The 19,837-nt window shown below is 46.0% G+C and overlaps 1 protein-coding gene across 3 annotated transcripts in view; it reads left to right on the forward strand.

Moving 5' to 3' along the window:
* The window catches only part of AP3B1 (adaptor related protein complex 3 subunit beta 1), a 1,440,584-nt gene extending 1,429,650 nt beyond the window's left edge, over positions 1 to 10,934 (forward strand). For all 3 annotated transcript variants that reach the window (XM_069223388.1, XM_069223395.1, XM_069223382.1), the window contains exon 27: positions 10,280 to 10,934. In XM_069223388.1, coding sequence (XP_069079489.1) covers positions 10,280 to 10,433 — 154 coding nt within the window. In that variant the 3' untranslated portion in view covers positions 10,434 to 10,934. The remainder of the gene's footprint in view (positions 1 to 10,279) is intronic.
* Positions 10,935 to 19,837: the final 8,903 nt, after the last annotated feature.

The raw sequence follows: 19,837 nt of genomic DNA on the forward strand, positions 1-19,837 counted from the left end.
AATAGGCCCACTTTTAATATTTTGGTGTTCTGAGCCTTTGACAAAGTCAGTAGCTCTGCCTTACTTAAAATGCTACCCCTTAAATTCAGACATGCATGCCTGCAGGAGTTAAGGAGTGTGGGTAGGAGGGGTGGGTTGGCACCAGCGGGAGTTGGACACTGGGCATGGCCCGCAGGAACCCCAAGCCGCACATGGCTAGAGGTTGTGTACATTGTACGCTATGGGGTTACCTGCCTGCAAGGGGTAGAATGCTGGACTAACTCCATGCCGCACACGGTCTATGACCAGGCGCAACATGGGGGTTGATGTTACTTTTCATAATAAAATATAACTTTACATTTAAAAAAAAAAGAATCCTAGAAATTCACTGAAAAATGTAAACGTTAACGTGATGTTATTGTTAAGTATGGTAATAACATCTTACTTTCCAAAATCTCAGGTAACTGTAACTCGTGCCCTAATCTATCTATAACTCGTGTCATGTCATAGATGGCCTGAGTTTGTGTTCTTGCTGTTTGGGTTTCTTTTCAAGGGGGCAGAGTGTTAGCACACAAAGTGATCCAGCCATTTAAGTTAGTGATATCTGTAGCTCTGATATTGGTATTGGAAAGGGTTCTTGGAGCGTGCAGAAGCCTAGTGCTCCTCTGCTATGCTCTTCCAGCAGCGGTGGGCCAGCAGTAGTTAATTTTCTGTGGTCTGGGATATTGATCTTGAAAATGACAAGGACATGGTCAGTCCAAGTGATAAGTGCTGGTTTGTTGATCATGATGTCGTTGAATTTGGTGAACCTGGGCTCCAGAATGTGTCTGGTGGCCTGTTTCGGGTTGAATATGTGTTGGGTGAGTCCAAGCTTTTCGAGGATCGCGCCTGAGTTAGAGTTGATGAGGTTTTCTAAGTGAAAGTAGAGGTCTCCTAGGAGGTTGAAGGCACTCTTATTAATGACTATGGTGAACTACGAAATCTGTGATGTTTCTGGTGAAATTGGTGTGTTTTCCCGGCAGTCTGCAGATTAGGGTTCCGCACATGTTGACGTTGGCTGAAATTTGCAGCTTCAAGGAGAGTTGGTCCATGTAGTTGGTTTCGGTGGCGGTAGTGTGCCTAATGGTGTCCTTTATGTATAGGTGACAGCCAGATTTGTGGCATTAAAAAACGGAAAAGGAATATCAGAAATATAAGTTCAGAGCATAGGGAGACTATTAGAACATTAAACATTGATTATTCTATGATCATTAAACTCTGAGATAAGGGACGGAATATAGGGGGTCATTTTGACCTCGGCGGTCTTTTTCCAAGACCGCCGAGGGACCGCTGTGCGGAAGACCGCCAGTGGTGGCGGTTAGCCGCTCGGCCTATTATGACCGTTGGCAGCTCTCCGTCCTTTTATGGACAGAGAGCCGCCAACAGCCATACTGGCGGGCGGCGAGGAAGTGGAGGTTGCTCCACCTCCACAGCCACGCCAACAGAACATCGCCCAGCGAATCACGTCCTGTGATTCGCTGTGGCGGTGTTCTGTTGACGGTGTGGTGTCGGCGGACCAGCCCCCATGGCTCCCGTCCACTCCCGGAGGATCGTCGGACCAGGTAAGTCGATCATCTGTGAGGGGAGGGGGGTGGGGGGTGTTGTGTGATGTGTGCGTGCATGGGGGTGTGCGTGTGTGTATGTAGAGGGGGTGTGTGAGTGCGTGTATGCTTGCGGGGGTGTTGTGTGTTTGGGAATGAGTGCGTGTATGTCTGTAGGTATGTCTGTATGGATGTGTGCGTGTATGTTTGAATGTGGGTGTGCGTGTCTGACTGTGTGTGTGGATGTTGGCATGTATGTCGGTGTGTGTGCGTGTATGTGTGTTGTTGGTGCCTGCGTGCGTGTCGTGTGTGTGTATGAGTGAAGTTATGTTGGGGGTCGGGGTGGGGAGGGGGTCCTGCCACCTTTGGGGGGTGGCAGGGGTGGTGGGGGGTAGGGGAGGGAGTCAGGGTGGGGGAGACCCCTATTAGTGTCAGGGAAGGAATTCCCTGGCAATGATAATGCTCACTGCCATGGATTTCATGGCGGTTTCAAACCGCATGAAATCCATGGCGGTCAGCTGGGTCCAAATACCGCCGGTGGTATAGTGACGGGCGCCGGGCTGGAGACCCAGGTCTCCAGCCCAGCGGGCGGAACGGAGAAGCGGGGGATGACCATGGCGGTAACCGCCATGGTCATAATACAAAAAAAAAGACCGCCAGCCTGTTGGCGGTCTTACCGACGCTTCTCCGCCTTACGCCAGAGTCATAATGACCCCCAAAATAGAACATTGTAGAATGGAGCTAAATCATTGACGAGGCCATATATTAATCAACCATTATGAGGTATCATGTTTTTCCATGTGACTGGCAAGAAACAGGAATACAAGATTTTGAAAAATAGTACGGTCTAAAAACTGACAAACCAAAAGTACCTTGATTTTACTCGCCAAAGCACTCGACACACTGTGCATACCTTTACTGAAGCCACCTGCCATGATTTGGTCTTTGTAGGCTATCTTCCTTTCATCTTACATTTTGAAATGGTTATTTTGTATTTTCTGTAAAGCAGGCAACATGAGGTATGCATGCATTGTGTGCGTTGCTTAACGTAACTGACACATTTCAGTGGTTTTTTGTGTGTGACACAGAAGTATAGCTCTGGTTTTTAACTGTGTTTTTTCAGTGACTTGATGGGGTCTTTTTTGTGACGTACCTAATTTTCAACCCGGTGTGCCTTGCCTTTTGCACTGCACAGCAAGGGATGACCAAAGAGTCTGGCCTGTAGGGACCCGCTGCGCCAAATCTGCCACATGCAGCCAACTCTTGCTACATAAAAACTTCAGTCATGCGCATTTGGGGATGTTTGCAGGGCCATGGGATCAGGGTGTGCCTTTCATTTACTTTGTCATTATGCGGGGTCTGTTTCCCACGTACTGAAATCGTAGCCGCTATAGAATGTTTTCTTTTGTGGCCAGCCAGTCAGAGCTCCTGGATCTATGGTTCCGACTTTGGAACTGTGAACCAGAAAGGGACGATTGTGAAAAAGGCCCCCTCGTCTAATCCGAATCCTTTTTTTTTTTTTTTCTTTTTTGGCACTTGATCCATGAGTCCTCCATGATTAAAATCAGAAAATATGCAAAAACGTTAACCATCTAATGCTCCTCTGCAACATTTTAAACACTTAGATCTCTAAAAGTACTGAATCGATTCACACCAAACCAACAAAAACTTTTTTTCTGAGTAGATTCCATCTTTACTGACAGGTTTGGTGTAAATCCTTTCAAGGGTTTTGGCTGTGGGTGCGAGCAAAATTTCCCATGCAAATTAAAAAATGGTAAAACACATTTTTCACCCTCCTCTTTGTGTAAAGAAAAATATTGGCATACTAGACTTTAAAGCCTTACCAAGTGACTGCCAAATTTAGTGCAGAACCATTCATGGAGTCAGATGTTCTAGACAAATCAAAATATGCATTTTCAATAAAAGTGCAGCTGAAACGTAGCTACACATTGGTGGCTGCCATTTTGTATTATAGACACATATAGGCATATGTGTATCATTTTAAGTGTTTAAATGTTGCTACTGTGTTGTCTTCCAGGCATTTCAGGGCATTGTGAATGTGCTCATGTTGCGGTAGCTAGTGTTCTCTGTCATCCTGCAGAGGTACAGTTGACTGAATGCTAAAACTATTGAATCTGTGTTAGGTTTTTGCTCACAGTGTGTCTACAAGATAGGGCACAGTCTGAAAAGGGCTGACTGGTTGCACTGGTAGTTCTGTTTTTTTGTTTTGTTTGTCTTGACTGAAAAATGACATGGATTTGCCAGACTCTCCTTGAATGTTGGGAAGATCTGAAGTAATTTCTCTTCTTCGAAGTATTGTATAGACGAGGGACTCTTGAGTGGCTAGGTCAGTTATTTCATGCCACTTTTCAGTGACACACAAGTTAGTACAGTTAGGACATTCTTGTACTTAGTGCACCTTGTTTATGGTCCACATAATCCTGTGTTTGACCGTGGACCAAAGTAGGGACTTCATTGATGGGAAAATGTTCTCAAACTACTTTACCATCTGGCAGATTTTGATGATTTTGATATGTTTAAAGTTTTTTTCAGACGTTTTACACCAATGAACGTGATTGTACCATTGCCTCCTCCTGCCCTAGTGGAGCTGATGGTTATTCAAGCAAAGTTTGGCTGCTTCTCCAATGCCCCCCCCCCTTTCTTTTTGTTTTTTTTAGTGCTTAGCTATGTCTCTGCTTTGGAGAATGCTCTAACAATCAAGGTATCTTGAGCCTGCCCCAAAGAGTGTCTTGTAAGATGATTTCAGGGCCCAATATCATTCTGAGATAGGTCTCTGCGATTAACCTCAGCAATACTTCTTGTTTGCATGTGGACATTTGAGTCCCTGAGAAAACTGTGTGGTGAGACTACATCAAAAAGTGGGCAGGTGTCCATTGCCAATTGTGCAAAGTACTAACAAATCTCAGCAGAAGACATACCACCTCATCCCTGAGGCATCCTTCTTCTTGTCAGTGGTGGTCTATACATAACTGGGCCAAATTGCAGTGTTTGATCAATAGAAGTGATCCACCCGAACTCCCTCAAGTAGTGGTTCAGATTAAGTCTTTCATCTAGAAAGCAGTTAAAAAGTGGACCCGAACAGTGTGTTTTACAGCACAGTTTTGACTTTTTTCAATAAAAAGCCATAGGTTCTAAAAAGGTGCTTATCGAATATCCAGTATTTTCGTGCTGCGTTAGGTAAGTATGTTCTCAGTGCAGTGTTACAGGTTCATTTGACCCAAGAAAAATTTGAGAAGACACTTTTAAGTTGTGCATTTTTATACTTATTTTACATTAAGGTTTATAGAATATGCTCCAAATGTTCTTCCCCTTTCGTTTTTTAGGGGCGAGTGCAAAGCGCTCCGTCCCCTGTTGTAATCTCTCTTTGGGCTTCTACCCGCGCCCATGTCAAATCAGTCACTTTCATTGGTTCGTGGGCTTGCCTTTTAAAATCCACTTGCTTCCATTAGTGAAAGGCATGCACACGTCGTGCCTTTTCCAGTGTTTAGCCCTCCTCGAGCGCACTGACCAACTACTGAAAACATACGAGGCTCGATGTTTTCCATCTGGTTTCTGGACTTCTTTTTCTCTTTATTTCGCAGCACGATCTCACTGGGCAGTAGTCGAGCGCTTTGCATGACATCGATCCTGTTACATAGGTAATTGCACTTTTGCCAGTTACATAGATAATTGCACTTTTGCCGATAGGTTTCACTGCAAGCAAACTTTTATTTCCTTTTGTGTGTCAGCTTTGCGCTGATGGTGGCCATCGGCTCGCTTATGTGAAACTTTTATTTTCAGTTTATATGGCAAGAAAAGTCTGGTTAGTTATGTGAAACTGTTTTACTTTTCATTTTCACTTTATGTGGCAAGAAAAGTCAGGTTAGGAGTTTACAATGCTAATAGCTCTAACTCAAGCAAACATGAGACCCATTGCATTATAAATGCTTGTCTGTCTTGCCTTTTCCTAGTAGATTTCCAAGCTTATGGTATGGGCTGTGGCTGACAGCCCCATTGGGTTTGTCGGGATGGAAACATATAAAAAAAATCTGGTAGTTTACACCAGAGCTTGACAGATTTTACAGACTAATACAAAATTGCTGTCACTCATGTTATGGAGACTCTTTCACGTTTAGGAAGCAGGACTAGTTACACCATTCTTTCACTTGATGACCAAACATCAATTTGTTGCATTCATCAAGCTTGCACATGTACTACTTCCACCCACAGAAAGGCTCTGCCTTCCATGCCCATGTACTGCCATCTCATGATGTGGTTGCCCATAGTATGCTAAGATTTTCCAGTATTATATGAGGGCCATCTTATATCAAGGGTCCCCTGGGTGTCAACTTTAGGTCTGCAATTAAACTAGAGAAGAACATTATCATTCCATGATTATTTCAAATATTTTTAGAGTAATCACCAGTACGCCAGAGACAGCATTATGCTAGGTGTGGGCACCATCACAACCTACATACCTAATACATTTGAAGAATTACCATCAGTATGTTGAGATCAGCATTATACCAAGGATGGGTTACACACAACTTCAGGTCCTGCGATGGAGGGGATGAGTTTTCCCCAAAAAAATAATGAGGACAATTAGTTTAGGGAATTATAGGATGCCAGTGGCCTAGACACCTCCCCAGACACATGCCTGGTTTCCCCTCCTGACTTTATATGATGTAATGTAGGATTTTCAAGTGGATCCCACTTAACACCAGATGAACAGTCTCCCAGACCCTTATCACATGTAGACTTGGCCACAGAAACGCCCTATACTTTCTAATCCCAGCTCATTTTTCTACGTCTACTCAAAACAACACAGAACGCCACCACCAGACTCCTCCTGAACATCCGTGAAATATCCACATCTTTCCACACCTCAACAGTCTCCACTGGCTCCCAGTCCAGGAAAGTTGCAAGTTCAATCTAGTCACTCAGTCCTACAGCTGCTCTCCACAACACCGGTCCAGTGTACCTCAATCCCTTCCTCAACTGCTACCAACCCACCAGGCACCTTCCATCTGCATCCCAGGCAAAAGCCCACCTCCCTCGCATTAAGAAGGCCAGAAGCAGGGGACGCTGTTTCTCATACCTCACAGCCAAGACCTGGAACAACGTCCCACAACACCTCAGAACCACCCCCTCTCTCATGGACTTCCAAATAAGCTTCAAGACATGGCTCTTCCAGATGAAACAGGCATTATCTCCACCTCCTCCCCCCCACTGGCCTGCCCTAATCAGTGCCTGGATACACTCACAGGTGATTAACTGCACTTTACAAATCCACGTAACATAACATAGTGATGGGGAGGGCAGCAGAGGTTTTGAATTTGCAGCATCCCACCGCAGAGGTTCTAATGTTTTCACAGTCACCTAGAGAACCTCTGTTACATTTCAGCGAATCCCTTACAAATAGCTTGGGGGCATAGTCAAAGCCGTGCTTTGGACATTCAGTGAAAAGACAAGTCGTTCATTGCCATAGGCTGTCACTGGGTGACCCCTGACTGACTTACACTATCCTATGCCTGAAAGCTTGGGGATAGAGACCTGCACAAGTAAGATGAATCACAAGGCCTCCCGAATTACCCCACTTGATTTTGGGTCCAAAAACCCTGAAACTTTTGTAAAAGGTATTTTCTGGTCTACAAACCTCCCTCTAGCATCTGTAAATTCCAGCTGCCTCTAAGGCTGCTAGTCACATGCCCTATAGGACACCGTGGTCCACATTTTTCCAGCTGTCCTAGAAACGCTTTGGAGGTCCCTCGTACAGGCTTTTCAACATGGATATGATGCAAGGAAGTTTGTCATCTTCTGTGGTTTGAACACAACTGACTGTTTAAGTTGGGCCATTGCAACAAGTGTGGCACTTTAGTGCTAAACCTGAATGAGGCCTACAGGCTTATCCGAGGATGCCTCGGGATCTTTATTGGGAATGCCATTCAATGGCTATCGTCTTTTTGGTGATAAAGTAGATTCAGCCCTGGAACGTTTAAGGAAAGCAGAGGCACTGCATGATCCTTGGGTCTGCCTGCCCACCAGACAGTTCCACTAGCCACTTCATACCCTCTGTGGGTAGGGAAGGGTTTCCACTATCATCAACACCAGACCCCGCTCTCAACCCAGCAGACCCTCCAGCCTTTTCGTGGCTGAGATCACGGCTCACAAAGATTGCGCCCAAGGTATCAGTGACAGCATGCAGCTCCAGCAACTGCAGCACCTGTTTAGTGTGTCCTTTCCAGCAGACAGCCAGTGTCGGTGGCAGGATCCAACATTTCCTCCCAGAATGGCAGGCTTCACCTCTTACAAGTCAGTCCATTCAAGTGGGTCTACCTCCTGTTTCCACCACACTGCACCTTCCCCTGCCATCATTATGGCGGCTGAAGGAGGGTACCCTGTCCATCTTGTAGCAGAGGTGCAGGTCTTTTTGACCCAGTGCAGGCCATTTTGTCAGAGGTTGTATTGTTTTTTTGTTCCTGGCCTAGAAAGGACTGGCTTTGGCCATTGTTAAAGGCTTCTAGTTGGCTCTTCATTGTTTAAATCACGTGTTGTGACTATATTTTTGAAAGGTTTACAACATTTGTTTCCACTTAAGTGTTCTGTGATGCTACAGTCAGCGATAAATTTGACCCTTACTTTTTTGATGTGTACTCCCTTTGAGTAGGTACACACCTATCTATTATGTTTCCTGACCCTCTAAATGATCTTCCCCATTGCAATAATGTCAGCTAAACGTGTGAGAGCTTCAGGCTCTTTATATCCAACCGTTTTACATTTCGTTCTTCCCAGCTAAACTGGTGTGGAGGACTCCAGCTTCTTTTCTATCAAAAGTGGTAACACATTTTCATTTAGGACAGGCTGTCATATTTCTGACATTGTTTTTTCTTCCTCGCCCCTCAAAAAAGGATGAAGGCTCCATTTTTTTGACCCCAAGGGAGCACTCAGTTTTTACATCTAATGCACCAAAAACCGTTAAATGGATGATCAGCTCTTTGTGGTTCCCTACGTGCAAAGAAGTGCAAGGCAGTGCAGAAGCGAACCCACCTCTCTATGCATTGTGCTCTGCTTAAAGATTTGCTATGCATCAGCCACAATGCCGCGTCTGGAAGGACTGTGGGCTCATTCCACCAGAACCAAGGCTGCCACCATTGCATTGGCATGGGGAGTGCCTTTTCTGGAGATTTATCAGGCAGCTGCAAGGGCATCAATACACACATTCATGAAGCACTGCTGCTTCAACAGTTTAGTTGAGATGGACATTTTGCCTGCTTGGCCCTGCAGGATTATTAATGATGGGTCCATTCACAGAGCCCCCACCTGCAGAGGTAAGGCTGTTGTATCTGTTCACAAGGTGAAGAGTCTGCAGTTAGAAATATCCGTTATAAGAATATTTTACCTCTGGTAACTCTCCTGCTGGTAAAAACTATCTAACTGCAGAATCCTCACTGAACCACCCATGTCCTGGTTTTGTGAACTGGACTCTTTTACTTCTAAAAATGGTCAGAAACTAGAGATCAGCACCCTGATTGTGCCATTTTGCGGATGGGCTCTGCATCTGAGGGCATAGAGAACCTAAGAAGGCATCTAACGTCAGCAGACTTGCGATGCCACTTACTAGTACGTAGGAGTACTACTTTTAGGCTTCCGGATTTAGTTTGACACCTGGGAATAGTCTCAAGGTGAGGAATCTGAGGTTAGAAACTACCCACCAGAAAGAGTGTTACCAAAGGTAAGTGACTTGTTCTTCCTGTACACAACCCAGACATTCATTCTTTGCAGTGGAAGATGCAAGTAAGATAAAACTATCATTTGAGTAAATAAATCTCACTCTGAGCGAGGGAGTTACGTAGCTAAGGAAAAATTCATTATTAAAGTGGAATTCTTCTAGATCTAACCATATATACTCGCACAGTTCAATTTCCTTTTCAATATTTAGGCAAAAGTATCAGACACTCCCCTCATTTGTACAGTTATACCATTTTTTACGTATTGTGTAGTGTAAAGGACAACATGTAGAGGAGGATGTAGTTTGAAGTCTGTAACACGTCTGCATCACTTTCACCCATACTTTGAAATGTGCTTTGCTGATTGTGATGCAGTGCACTTGTTTACTGTTGGTGGTGTATTTTGATCTTAGTGCATCTGATAAAGATTTTGTTTTAAAAATTGGAAAGTTGTCCTCATCAGAGTACTGCTTTGTTTGGAGCAAATGTATGACGTCCGTGGGATTTATAAAGGATTTAGGAGAACAAAATGTCGCTTCCCCCACCACCAATCCTTATAAATCCTACCCATGGCAGCAGGAGTATATTTGGTGGCATTTCCTTTGTTTTGTGTTTTTTGTAGTGTGGTGTCAGAATGATATCTTTTTCGTTTTTTGATGTTTTATGACTGCCTGAAAGCGTAAAATTGTTGAGAGTTACTGGCGGCGTCATGGTCATCCATATTTACATGGATCTTTTTTTGATGAATGGAATAGCAGCAACAATGCTTCTGACTTACTGAAATGAGAAATACTTGTTATTATAGTGCGGAAATTACATTCGCTGCTGGTTCTCCTGTTTTGTCGAACTAGCCAACGTTTACCTAGTGTAATCTCTATTAAATTGTGTGTTTTGAAAACCTCTGCAAAAGGAGTATACAATTTACGTATTGAAAAGAAAGAATGCACTGCTTACAATTTTCTCAATATCAAGCCCTCCTCTCCTCTCTTTCAGGTTCGCAGCTAAAACTGTGCACAGTGGGTCACTGATGCTGGTCACAGTGGAGCTGAAGGAAAGCTCTACAGCGCAGCTCATCATAAACACGGAGAAGACCGTGATTGGCTCCATTCTGCTGCGAGAGATGAAGCCCGTGCTGTCCCAGGGGTAACCTGCTTACATCTGGACCGCAGAATCTGGCACACAGCACAAGTGCCTGGCATCCACTACTGCTGCCTTTCATTTAGAATAATAGGCCTTCCATCTGGCAGTGGGGGCAGAATGCACTCTTGACAATCTTCCTCCTGCTTTAGAATGCTAGTGTGTCTGCCACCTATGTGTATACTTCATTTCTCCTAACCAGAAACCAAACATTCTTCTGCCATGCATGCATTCATTGGATCTTGTTTTTCATTCGTCAATTAATTATGCCAAATCGAAAAAATGGTAAATTATAATGAATAAAAATTGTCTTGTGCAAAGGATAAACTCGAGAACTGCAATATAATCTCCTGGTGCAGCGTCACCAAGTGCTACCGGGAGGGAGAAGGGCGTGTGAAACCGGCGGTTCAGCTCTCCTGTCCTAGGATGAAGGTTCTTGCCAAATTTCCGGCTTCTCATTTCGTTTGTCATCACCACTGTTGAATTCTGAAATAAAGCATTGTTCTGGGGAGCAACAGGTTCCTGTGTTTTTTTTCCTCCCAGACACATTGGCAGTAGTATTTTAATTAACTATTACAGTGAACACATCATTGGAAACCAAAAGTGGTAGAAGAATCACCACGTGCACACAACATACCCAGGAAACTAGTAAGTATTACAGTAGCTCTGTTTGCCACAGTGACAGTGTGCCTGAGAGCATCAAAGCATAACAAGAACAAGATGTGTTGTAATTTATATTGCGCTTTAGCCAAATCATTTTACCTTGAACATTTTGTACAGAGTTCTTATCAGACACTGCTATGTATATCACGCACTGATCTCCGAAGTAAGCTCTTGTCCCACTGTTTTAATATGAAGTCTGCACCGCTAATCTTGACCTATATTGCATCATAATGTCGTCATTTCGATGTAATGAGTAGACTTGTCATTTTCCTATGATGGTGGGTGTATTATTTCTCTTTGACTGGCACGTTCTTACATCACAACTCACCTGTAAAGAAATGACGCCGGTTGTCCTGAATTATTATGGACTAAAGTTGCCCTTGCACATGGGTGCCTAACGCTACTGGTGCTGCGATATCCCTACCCCACACCGTGACCTCAGAGGTGAGAGGAAGGAGCCCAAGCAAACAGCAAAGCGGGCTCACAGTCAGAGGCCGCACATTCCAGTGCTCCTGCCCCATGCACGGCAAGGCTGCACTGAGGACAGATGAGAAAGGCTGCGGGCAGAGGAGACGCACAATGGGGCACGAGACAGGGCAGGAACCGTGCACGAGGCCGCACAGCGGACAGACGGGGACTAAGCAGAGGGAGGTGGGGTGGTACTTGGAGAGTCAGTCACCTGTCTGACCCACTCCCAGGGACAAAGTGTACCCCCATTATAAAGCTGTTGCGAGTTCCATGCGCTGATACAGGCACCCAGGGAACATTTGTTAGGGAGGTGCAACACCCCCCCTGAAGCTACGCCCCTGCCCCCAGCCTTCAACCTGGTTCCTCCCTATTCTTCTTAGTGTGTTTGCGAAATAGGTACGGAGTGTTTACCCAGATGGATCTGGGATGCTGTTGTAACAGCAAGCAAGCATCAAATGTCCGTCCAAGTCATAGTACACAAAAAATCTCTGCTTAGTTGGTGGGAGCCTCGTACTCCAGTTACACAAGGTATCTCTGTTGACAATCGAGGCAGGGACACAAAGCTCGTTTAATCTTTAGACAGTTTGAAATATCTCCAGAACCAATAAGGGACAAAAACAGCGGCAGCCTAGTACACTGACGTTTAGAGCTAGTACTAGTTTTTAAAGTGTTATTTGTTTCTACGTCAGTGCAGAACTCATAGAGAGACGGTAGTAGTTTGACAGTTTACATACTTCTATGCCAAATCAAGTACCAGTGGCAGTGGGGGAATAGAAAGCGATTGTAACACTTCATAAGTTATTTTTAGATTTCAGAGATAGACACCTATGTCGTAGGGATAAAAGTTGCTTAATGCAGCAAAATTTTGTCTAAGCGTTAATTGGGGTCCTCAACTTAAACTGGAAAAAATGTTTTTTATGTCAAACATTTTTTTGTTTAAAAACTGTAGTTTAAGAAAAAAAAAAATCTACAGTTAAAATTAACTGTAGGTACACTAATGTTTTGTCATTCTTTCACAAGAGCCATCAAATTTGCACAATACCTGAATATAGGGTTTAGGGTGTCACCTGCATTGGTAATACATGTACATTCTAATCCATGTCTTATCTAATTCAGAGAGGCATGTAGACACAGTTAAAGTGCTATTTAAGCGCCCAGTAGGACACATTTGTTGACGTTTCAGGACTTCTCCTGAGAGATAACCCCCTTCATCTACACCAGTGGTTCCGAAACTGTGGTCCGGGAACCCCTGGGGGTCCACAAAGCCTTCTTAGGGGGTCCGTGACTGCTTAGAAAATTAAATAATATTAACAGATTAGTTCCCCAGCTTTCAGTTATGACTCAGTAGGGGCTCCCCATATTCCAATAACGATTCAGTGGGGGTCCCTGGGTTACAGTAATGATAAAATGGGGGTTCACAGATGTCAAAAGGTTGGGAACCACTGATCTACACTTTAATTAAATAATGGTAACTGAGACAAACACAGGATATGCATTAATTTCACATTTCAGCTATAATAGCAAAAAGAGATTGTGAATGTGGTACTCAAGTCAAACACAATTTCTTGTGAATACCATCCCCAATTGAAATGTTTAAATTTTTTTCCTCAGAATTAAGTATATAAGCTAATACTTCTAGTCATCATGCATTATTGTTAATTTGCTGTGCCAAGGGTTCCTTCTCAGCAGCCGCCATCAGGAGAATGGCATACATGTTATTATACCTAGCTACGTTCGCCAAGTATAGGCCTTACTTGGTTTTAACCCCAGTTTGCCTAGTATCCCCAGTATGTCCGGTACCAAACTATTTTTGACTTGTCCAGGTGGACAGGTGAGGGAGGACCTTATCCAGCCTAGCTGCTTGAACTCTTGTAAATATGTTAGCGTCAACATCCAGGCGATCTGTATAACCTACAGTCCCCTGAGTCATCACTAGGTTCCACTATTAATTACATTGATACCTCTGCAATAGAAGGTCGTGCCCTTTATAATTTGTTACCAATGTTATAATCCCTGGGAGGTCAAAGCTGATCGCCTTGCAGGAGCTGACTGTAAAGCCATCAGTACCCGGGGCCTTGGCAATTTTCAAGCTTTTAATAGCCAGTGATATTTCCTCATTGGCCATCGGGGCATACAGAAATCTGCTCATCTAGATACAGCAGTTGAAATGTACCTTTCTATCCCCAAAATAGTCTATCCCAGAGGTCGCCAGACTTCTCTGTAACAAGCTACTTCTGCTCAAGGAAAATGATCCCAAGCTTCTAACAGGTTTTTATCACAGTACAACAGTGTCCACATCCATTAGCAAAAACCTAGTGACCACCCAAATATTTCAGGTGTAGTTACCAGCAGCATGTCACAGAAAGTGTTTAGTATGACATGCCTCCCCATCACTAATGAAATAACAGCCAAAGCAGCACTCACCAGTTGGCACAGAGAACATAACCAAAGCAATAAGACTCCCCAGCCCAGGTTGCATTACCTTTCAACTATCCGCTTGAAAATTCAACCACTGTGTCTTCATCAGCATACCAGTGTCTTAAAGTAAACATATTTTTCTATCAAATACCTCTTCCATCTTGGACAAACAAACTACATTTTTCAAATTTCCTTTCTTGCAAAAAGCATGATTTTTACCTTTAAAATACCAGTTTTCATCTTTAGTCAACACACAGTCCCAAATACTAATTTGCCATTTTTATCATGTACTCACATGTGCACATGCTTCACATAGACAGAATCTGCTTAAAATGACAAGGTTTCAGGATCAAATACCATGGATGCTTGTCATAATGCCAAGGATGCATCTGATATGCCAGTAATGCTCACCATTATACCCCAAGCACCACTTTACCAACACTGGACACCATAATGACCAGAATGCTCCCCTGGTCCATTGCTTTTATGAATGGTGTGAATGAGAGAGTGGGACTTCCAACAGGTCAATTCTCCTTGTGACTTTGGTCGATTGAGAGTGGATACAGGTGGTCATGTGGAAGACCTTGTAGGCCAACATGTCTGTGGTTATGTATTAACATGATACTATGCTATTGGTTATGCTAGCCCTATGCCATAGCTCCCACTCTAAGGGTCTGGGGATGAGCAGTGCTGTCTTTGTTGATGTTAACAAAGCCTCTGAATGATGCTTAGGGCTGAGCTGTTTCAAGGGTTTTGATGAGCTAGCAGTAGCTCCTGAGCTAGACGCTGGAGACCTATGGTCTATTCCCTCCTATCCTGGCATCCCGTTCCTGTATAGCCACTGGTAGAACCTTCTTCAGAGGTTGTATTTTTGATTTGCCAGCAAGGTAGGTTCTGCCCTCATTTTTAATTTCCATTATCTGATAGAGACATTTAGTTGCAGATTCCTTACCTTTGAATTTCCCCAGGCATCAGACTGGATCCGGAGATTTTTCTTCGAGGAAGTACCTCTGCGCGCCGTCAGGTGGTGTCGGTCGACTCTGCGGGCGTCGGTGGGCTCGTGTTCGCCATGATGACGTCGCGGTCGAATATAGGCACCACCCCGGCGCACTGATGTCCGTTCTTTTCTTTCCGCGCCAGCCTACACGCAGATCCGGAGAAGAACTACCTCAGCCATTTTTTGACTCCGTCGACACTTTTGTTGAAGTTTTTGATGAGTTTGTGAATGCGTCAAGGGATGTCCTGCAAGACCGGATTCAAGCCCTGCAACTCCTGTCACTGAACTATGTCGGTGACGGATCCGCACCTCGTGTGTCTTTGGTGCCTGGAGCGCGATCACAACCCGAAGTCGTGGTCCGAGTGTCTGGCCATGAACCCGAAAGCTTTGAGGGAGCGGTACCTAAAACTCATAGTGACCCGACACTCCACTCCGCGGCGCTCACGGTCTTGTTCAAGAGGAAGTTCTCGAGATCTGCCGTGGAGTCATCACCACTCCACGTCCTCCAAGTCATCAGGACATTCGGGTCACAAGAAGAATCGCGTACTCGCGTTTCCGGGTTGTCATGCAGTCTCACGGAGCCGAAGACAAGCGTACTCGCCTCTCCGGTTTCTGCTCGGTAATCTTGGAGCCTGATTTTGCTCATTTTCTCGATACGATCTGGAGTCGTAATAAAGGTTACTGTATTTGACGGTTACCGATTACTGGATTAGTCATCAGCATAGATGGTTCAAAACCGTACATTGGAGTATAGAAATCCTGTGATGATAGATAAGCATCACTTACTTTTTGTGTGATATTTCGTGGATTGTGTTTGTTGAAGTTGGGTCAACCTTTGAAAAATTAAGAGCCCTGAAGAAGTCGTGTGGGATCGATTTGAAGTGTTCCCAAGACGAAACACGTGTTGGCTTGAATTGTACCATTTTGGAGATTTGTTCATACCTATGAGGAGCAAATATGTAAAGCATTGAATGGACTTTTTTTGAACTTGTATTAAAAATTGATACTTGAACTTAATTGATACTTGAACTTGCAAAAAAAATTTTATGGACCATTTTGATTAGTGTTTGTTGGTGTGCCACACACTGTAACCTTGTTTGTTGGGTTGTTTCTAACCTTTAAGGGACGGGGGTGTTCCCTTGTGTAGGCACCCAGGTTTTTCTTTGTTTTTCTGTTTACTTGATCTATAATTAATGCTATTTGTTGATCCCGAGCGCCTATGTAACCCCAGCTTTTCACCCCATTAGCTAATTTGGGTCACAAGAAGAAGTCAAAGAAGGATAAGCGTTCTTCGACCACGTCGCTTGGATAATGCGACGGGGAAGAGCGTCAACGTTGTAGTCCTCCGTCATTGGAGCCTTCATCTGGGTCGGCTCTTCGCTTCCCCGACTTCCTGGGAGCCGGAGCCACCCCTGCCCAGCCTAAAGAATTTTATGAGGCAATGCGCCTCATTTTTGGGCAGTCCGACCCACCTTCGGGTACAGGTGAGTCGGTGGGGTCCCCCTTAGGTTCAAAGTCATCAGCTTCCGCCACAGCTCCAGAGGGTCCCTTTGGATCCAATCGCGGATCTGTCCCGACGCCGGTTGTGCCACGACGACCTCCCCCAGCGTCAGGTCAGACGTCGGCACTACCGACGTCAGTTGGGCCCACAATCTACATCGTTCTCTTCCTTATACCCGACGACCTGGAGCCGGAACAACGTCGATCGATGTCGATTCCGTTCTCTATGGGCTCTCCTGGGCCTAGGGTTGATCCAGCCCCTTATTCTTGTGTGTATGGATAAGGGGAGAGTATGGAGGGGACGCTGGACCCTTTCGAATACCAGCTTGACCCTCAAATGGACCGGGTGCAGGATTTGGGTGATGCCAGTGGTCTAGACACCTCCCCTGACACTGGCATGCTCTCTCCTCCTACTGTGGCTACTGAGGAGGGTGCTTCTTATTCCAGGGTGGTGAGAAGGGCGGTTGAGGTCCTGGACCTTGAACTACCTTCTGTGGAGGTTAGGCCTAATATCCTGATCTTCCTCTTCTGTGCCCCTTCTTCCCTTTAATAAAGCACTGACCTTTTGGGTACTTGGTCCAGACCCAGCACAGGGGCTCTTGTAAATTCCTAACCCAACACCCCACGCCTGAGAGCCTTGTCATCCAGGCTTTCTCTCCATCTGGCGCATTCCCTGCTGGACCCCCGGATAGGGAATCAAAAAGATTGGACATCTTGGGGAAGAAGTTGTTTTCTTCCAACAGTCTAGCGCTGCGGTCCGTGAACACCGCATGCCTTTTGAGCCGATGTTCCCATACTCTCTGGGATGCAGTCACGCAAGTGCTGCCTAGAGTTCCGGAGCCGGCCCGGACTATCCTTTCCCAATCGGTAACGTATGGGAGGGATGCAGCGAAGTTCATGATTCGTTGTGGACTGGATACGACCGACTCTCTGGGCAGATCGGTTGCGTCAACAGTGGCATTGAGATGCCACGCCTGGCTGAGAACATCTGGCTTTTCAGGTGATGTCCATCAACCCTGGATGAACATGCCCTTTGACGGCACACGTCTCTTCGGAGACAAGGCGGACTCTGAGCTCGTGCGCTTTAAGGATTCGTGAACCGCAGCCCAGTCCCTTGGCCTTGTGCCCGTTTCTAGGCCCTAGCAAGTGGGCCTTTTGCCCCTTTTGTGACTACGGAAGGGGAACCCAACTGGGTCCACCCCACCTCCCCCCCCAGCCATCAACCCACACATGCTGTACAGGCCCTGCGCGGCCGTGGGATCCCATGCCCCGGGGATCAGGAAGCCATTGGGGTCACCCTGTTCACCCCGCCCCCTCCTCAGCCTCCAAACCTTCCTTGTCCGTGGGTATACCAGGAACCAGTTGGCAGCAGGATTCGCCATCACCTGCCCCAATGGCAATACATCACCTCGGACAGGTGGGTCCTCCAAATTGTCCGAAGGGGCTACTTCCTCCCTTTCGAGAAACCTCCTCCAGCCATGCCACCTTCATACAATTGAATATCGTAGGATCATATGGCGCTTCTCAGCAAGGAAGTCCAAGCCCTTTTGTCCAAAGGAGCTATAGAGAGGGTTCAGTTGCCAGAAGTAGGTTGTGGTTGCTATTCCCACTACTTTCTGGTGCCGAAAAAGGACAAAGGTCTTCAGCCTATATTAGATCGTCGGTCCCTCAATCTCTTCCTCAAAAAGGAGAAGTTCAAAATGTTGACATTGGCTCAGGTCCTATCTGCCCTGGATTCCGGAGACTGGATGGTAGCGTTGGACTTGCAAGACGCATACTTCCACATTCCCGTCTTGCCGGCCCACAGACGTTACCTATGATTCGTGGTAGGTCATGAGTACTTTCAGTTTACCGTGCTCCCCTTTGGCCTTACCAGTGCCCCTCGGGTGTTCACGAAAGTGATGGTATGGTAGTGGTGGCAGCTCATCTGCTCAGGTTAGGGGTTCCAGTCTTCCCCTACCTCAACAATTGGCTGTTGAAAGCAAATTGGCCCCAGACAGTCATCTCCCACCTCCAGACTACGGCGAACCTTTCCTTTTAGCTGGGGTTCACTATCAACGTGCCAAAGTCACACCAGACTCCTTCCCAGACGCTCCCTTTCATCGGAGCTGTTCTGGATAGAGTGCAGTTTGGGCATATCCTCCCGAAAATCGAGTCCAGGATATTTGGGCTATGATACCAATGTTTCAGCCTCTGTCCTGGATTTTGGTGAGAATGACTCTGAGGTTGCTGGGCCTCATGGCCTCCTGCATCCTGCTGGTTCAAAATGCCAGATGGCATATGCGGGCTCTGCAGTGAGACCTGAAGTTCCAGTGGGCGCAGCATCAGGTGAATCTCTCCGACAAGGTCCAGATCTCGGAAGGAACTGCGAGAGACCTTCAGTGGTGGTTAATGAATCAGGATTGGGTCAAGGGCAGATAGATCCCTCTGCTTTCCCCAACCATATCTTACAGTCATTACAGATGCGTCACTCCTGGGATGGGGCAGCCATATGGGAGAGGTGGAGATCAGAGGTCTCTGGTCTCCGGCGGAAATCAGGCTCCCTATCAATCATCTGGAGCTCTGAGCAATTCAACTAGCATTGAAAGCATTCCTTCCCTCTCTCAAGGGGAAAGCAGTGCAGGTGTTCACAGGCAACACCACCATGTGGTATTGCAACAAACAAGGCGGAGTGGGGTCGTGGACCCTTTGTCAAGAGGCTCTTTGCCTCTGGACTTGGCTGGAACATCAGGGCATTTCCCTGGTGGTTCAACACCTGGCGGGTGCCTTGAATGCCAGAGCAGACAAACTAAGCCGACGATGTGTGGTCGATCACGAAAGGCGTCTCCATCCGGAGGTGGCGCAAGGTATTTTCCTTCAGTTGGGAGAACCTTGGTTGGGCTTGTTCACCTCCGTTTAGAATGCGCAATGTCAGCTGTTTCGCGCATTGGAGTTTCCAAGGCGGCACTCGCTCGGCAACGCTTTTCGTCATAAGTGGAATTCGGGCCTTCTGTACGCCTTTCCACCCATACCACATCTGCCCAGAGTTCTGAAGAAGATCAGGCAAGACCGGGCCCAACTAATACTGGTGCCTCCGGACTGGGCACAAAGAGTCTGGTATCCCGAGCTGTTGACCATGGCCCTAGCTTCTCCGATCAGACTGCCTCTTCGGGAGGATCTTTTGTTGCAGCAGCAGGGGAGGGTCCTCCACCCGAACCTGTCAACTCTGCGGCTTCATGCGTGGAGATTGAGCGGCGACAGTTGACTTGCCTGTGACGTTATCTTGGCAGTCAGGCGTCCCTCAACCAAAACTGTATACGCCGGTCGTTGGAAGAAACTTCTGGCATGGTGCATCGACAAATTTGTCGATCCTCTATCTGCTCCTCTTT

Source organism: Pleurodeles waltl, chromosome 1_1 (genome assembly GCF_031143425.1).
Source record: "Pleurodeles waltl isolate 20211129_DDA chromosome 1_1, aPleWal1.hap1.20221129, whole genome shotgun sequence".
NCBI lineage: Eukaryota > Metazoa > Chordata > Amphibia > Caudata > Salamandridae > Pleurodeles > Pleurodeles waltl.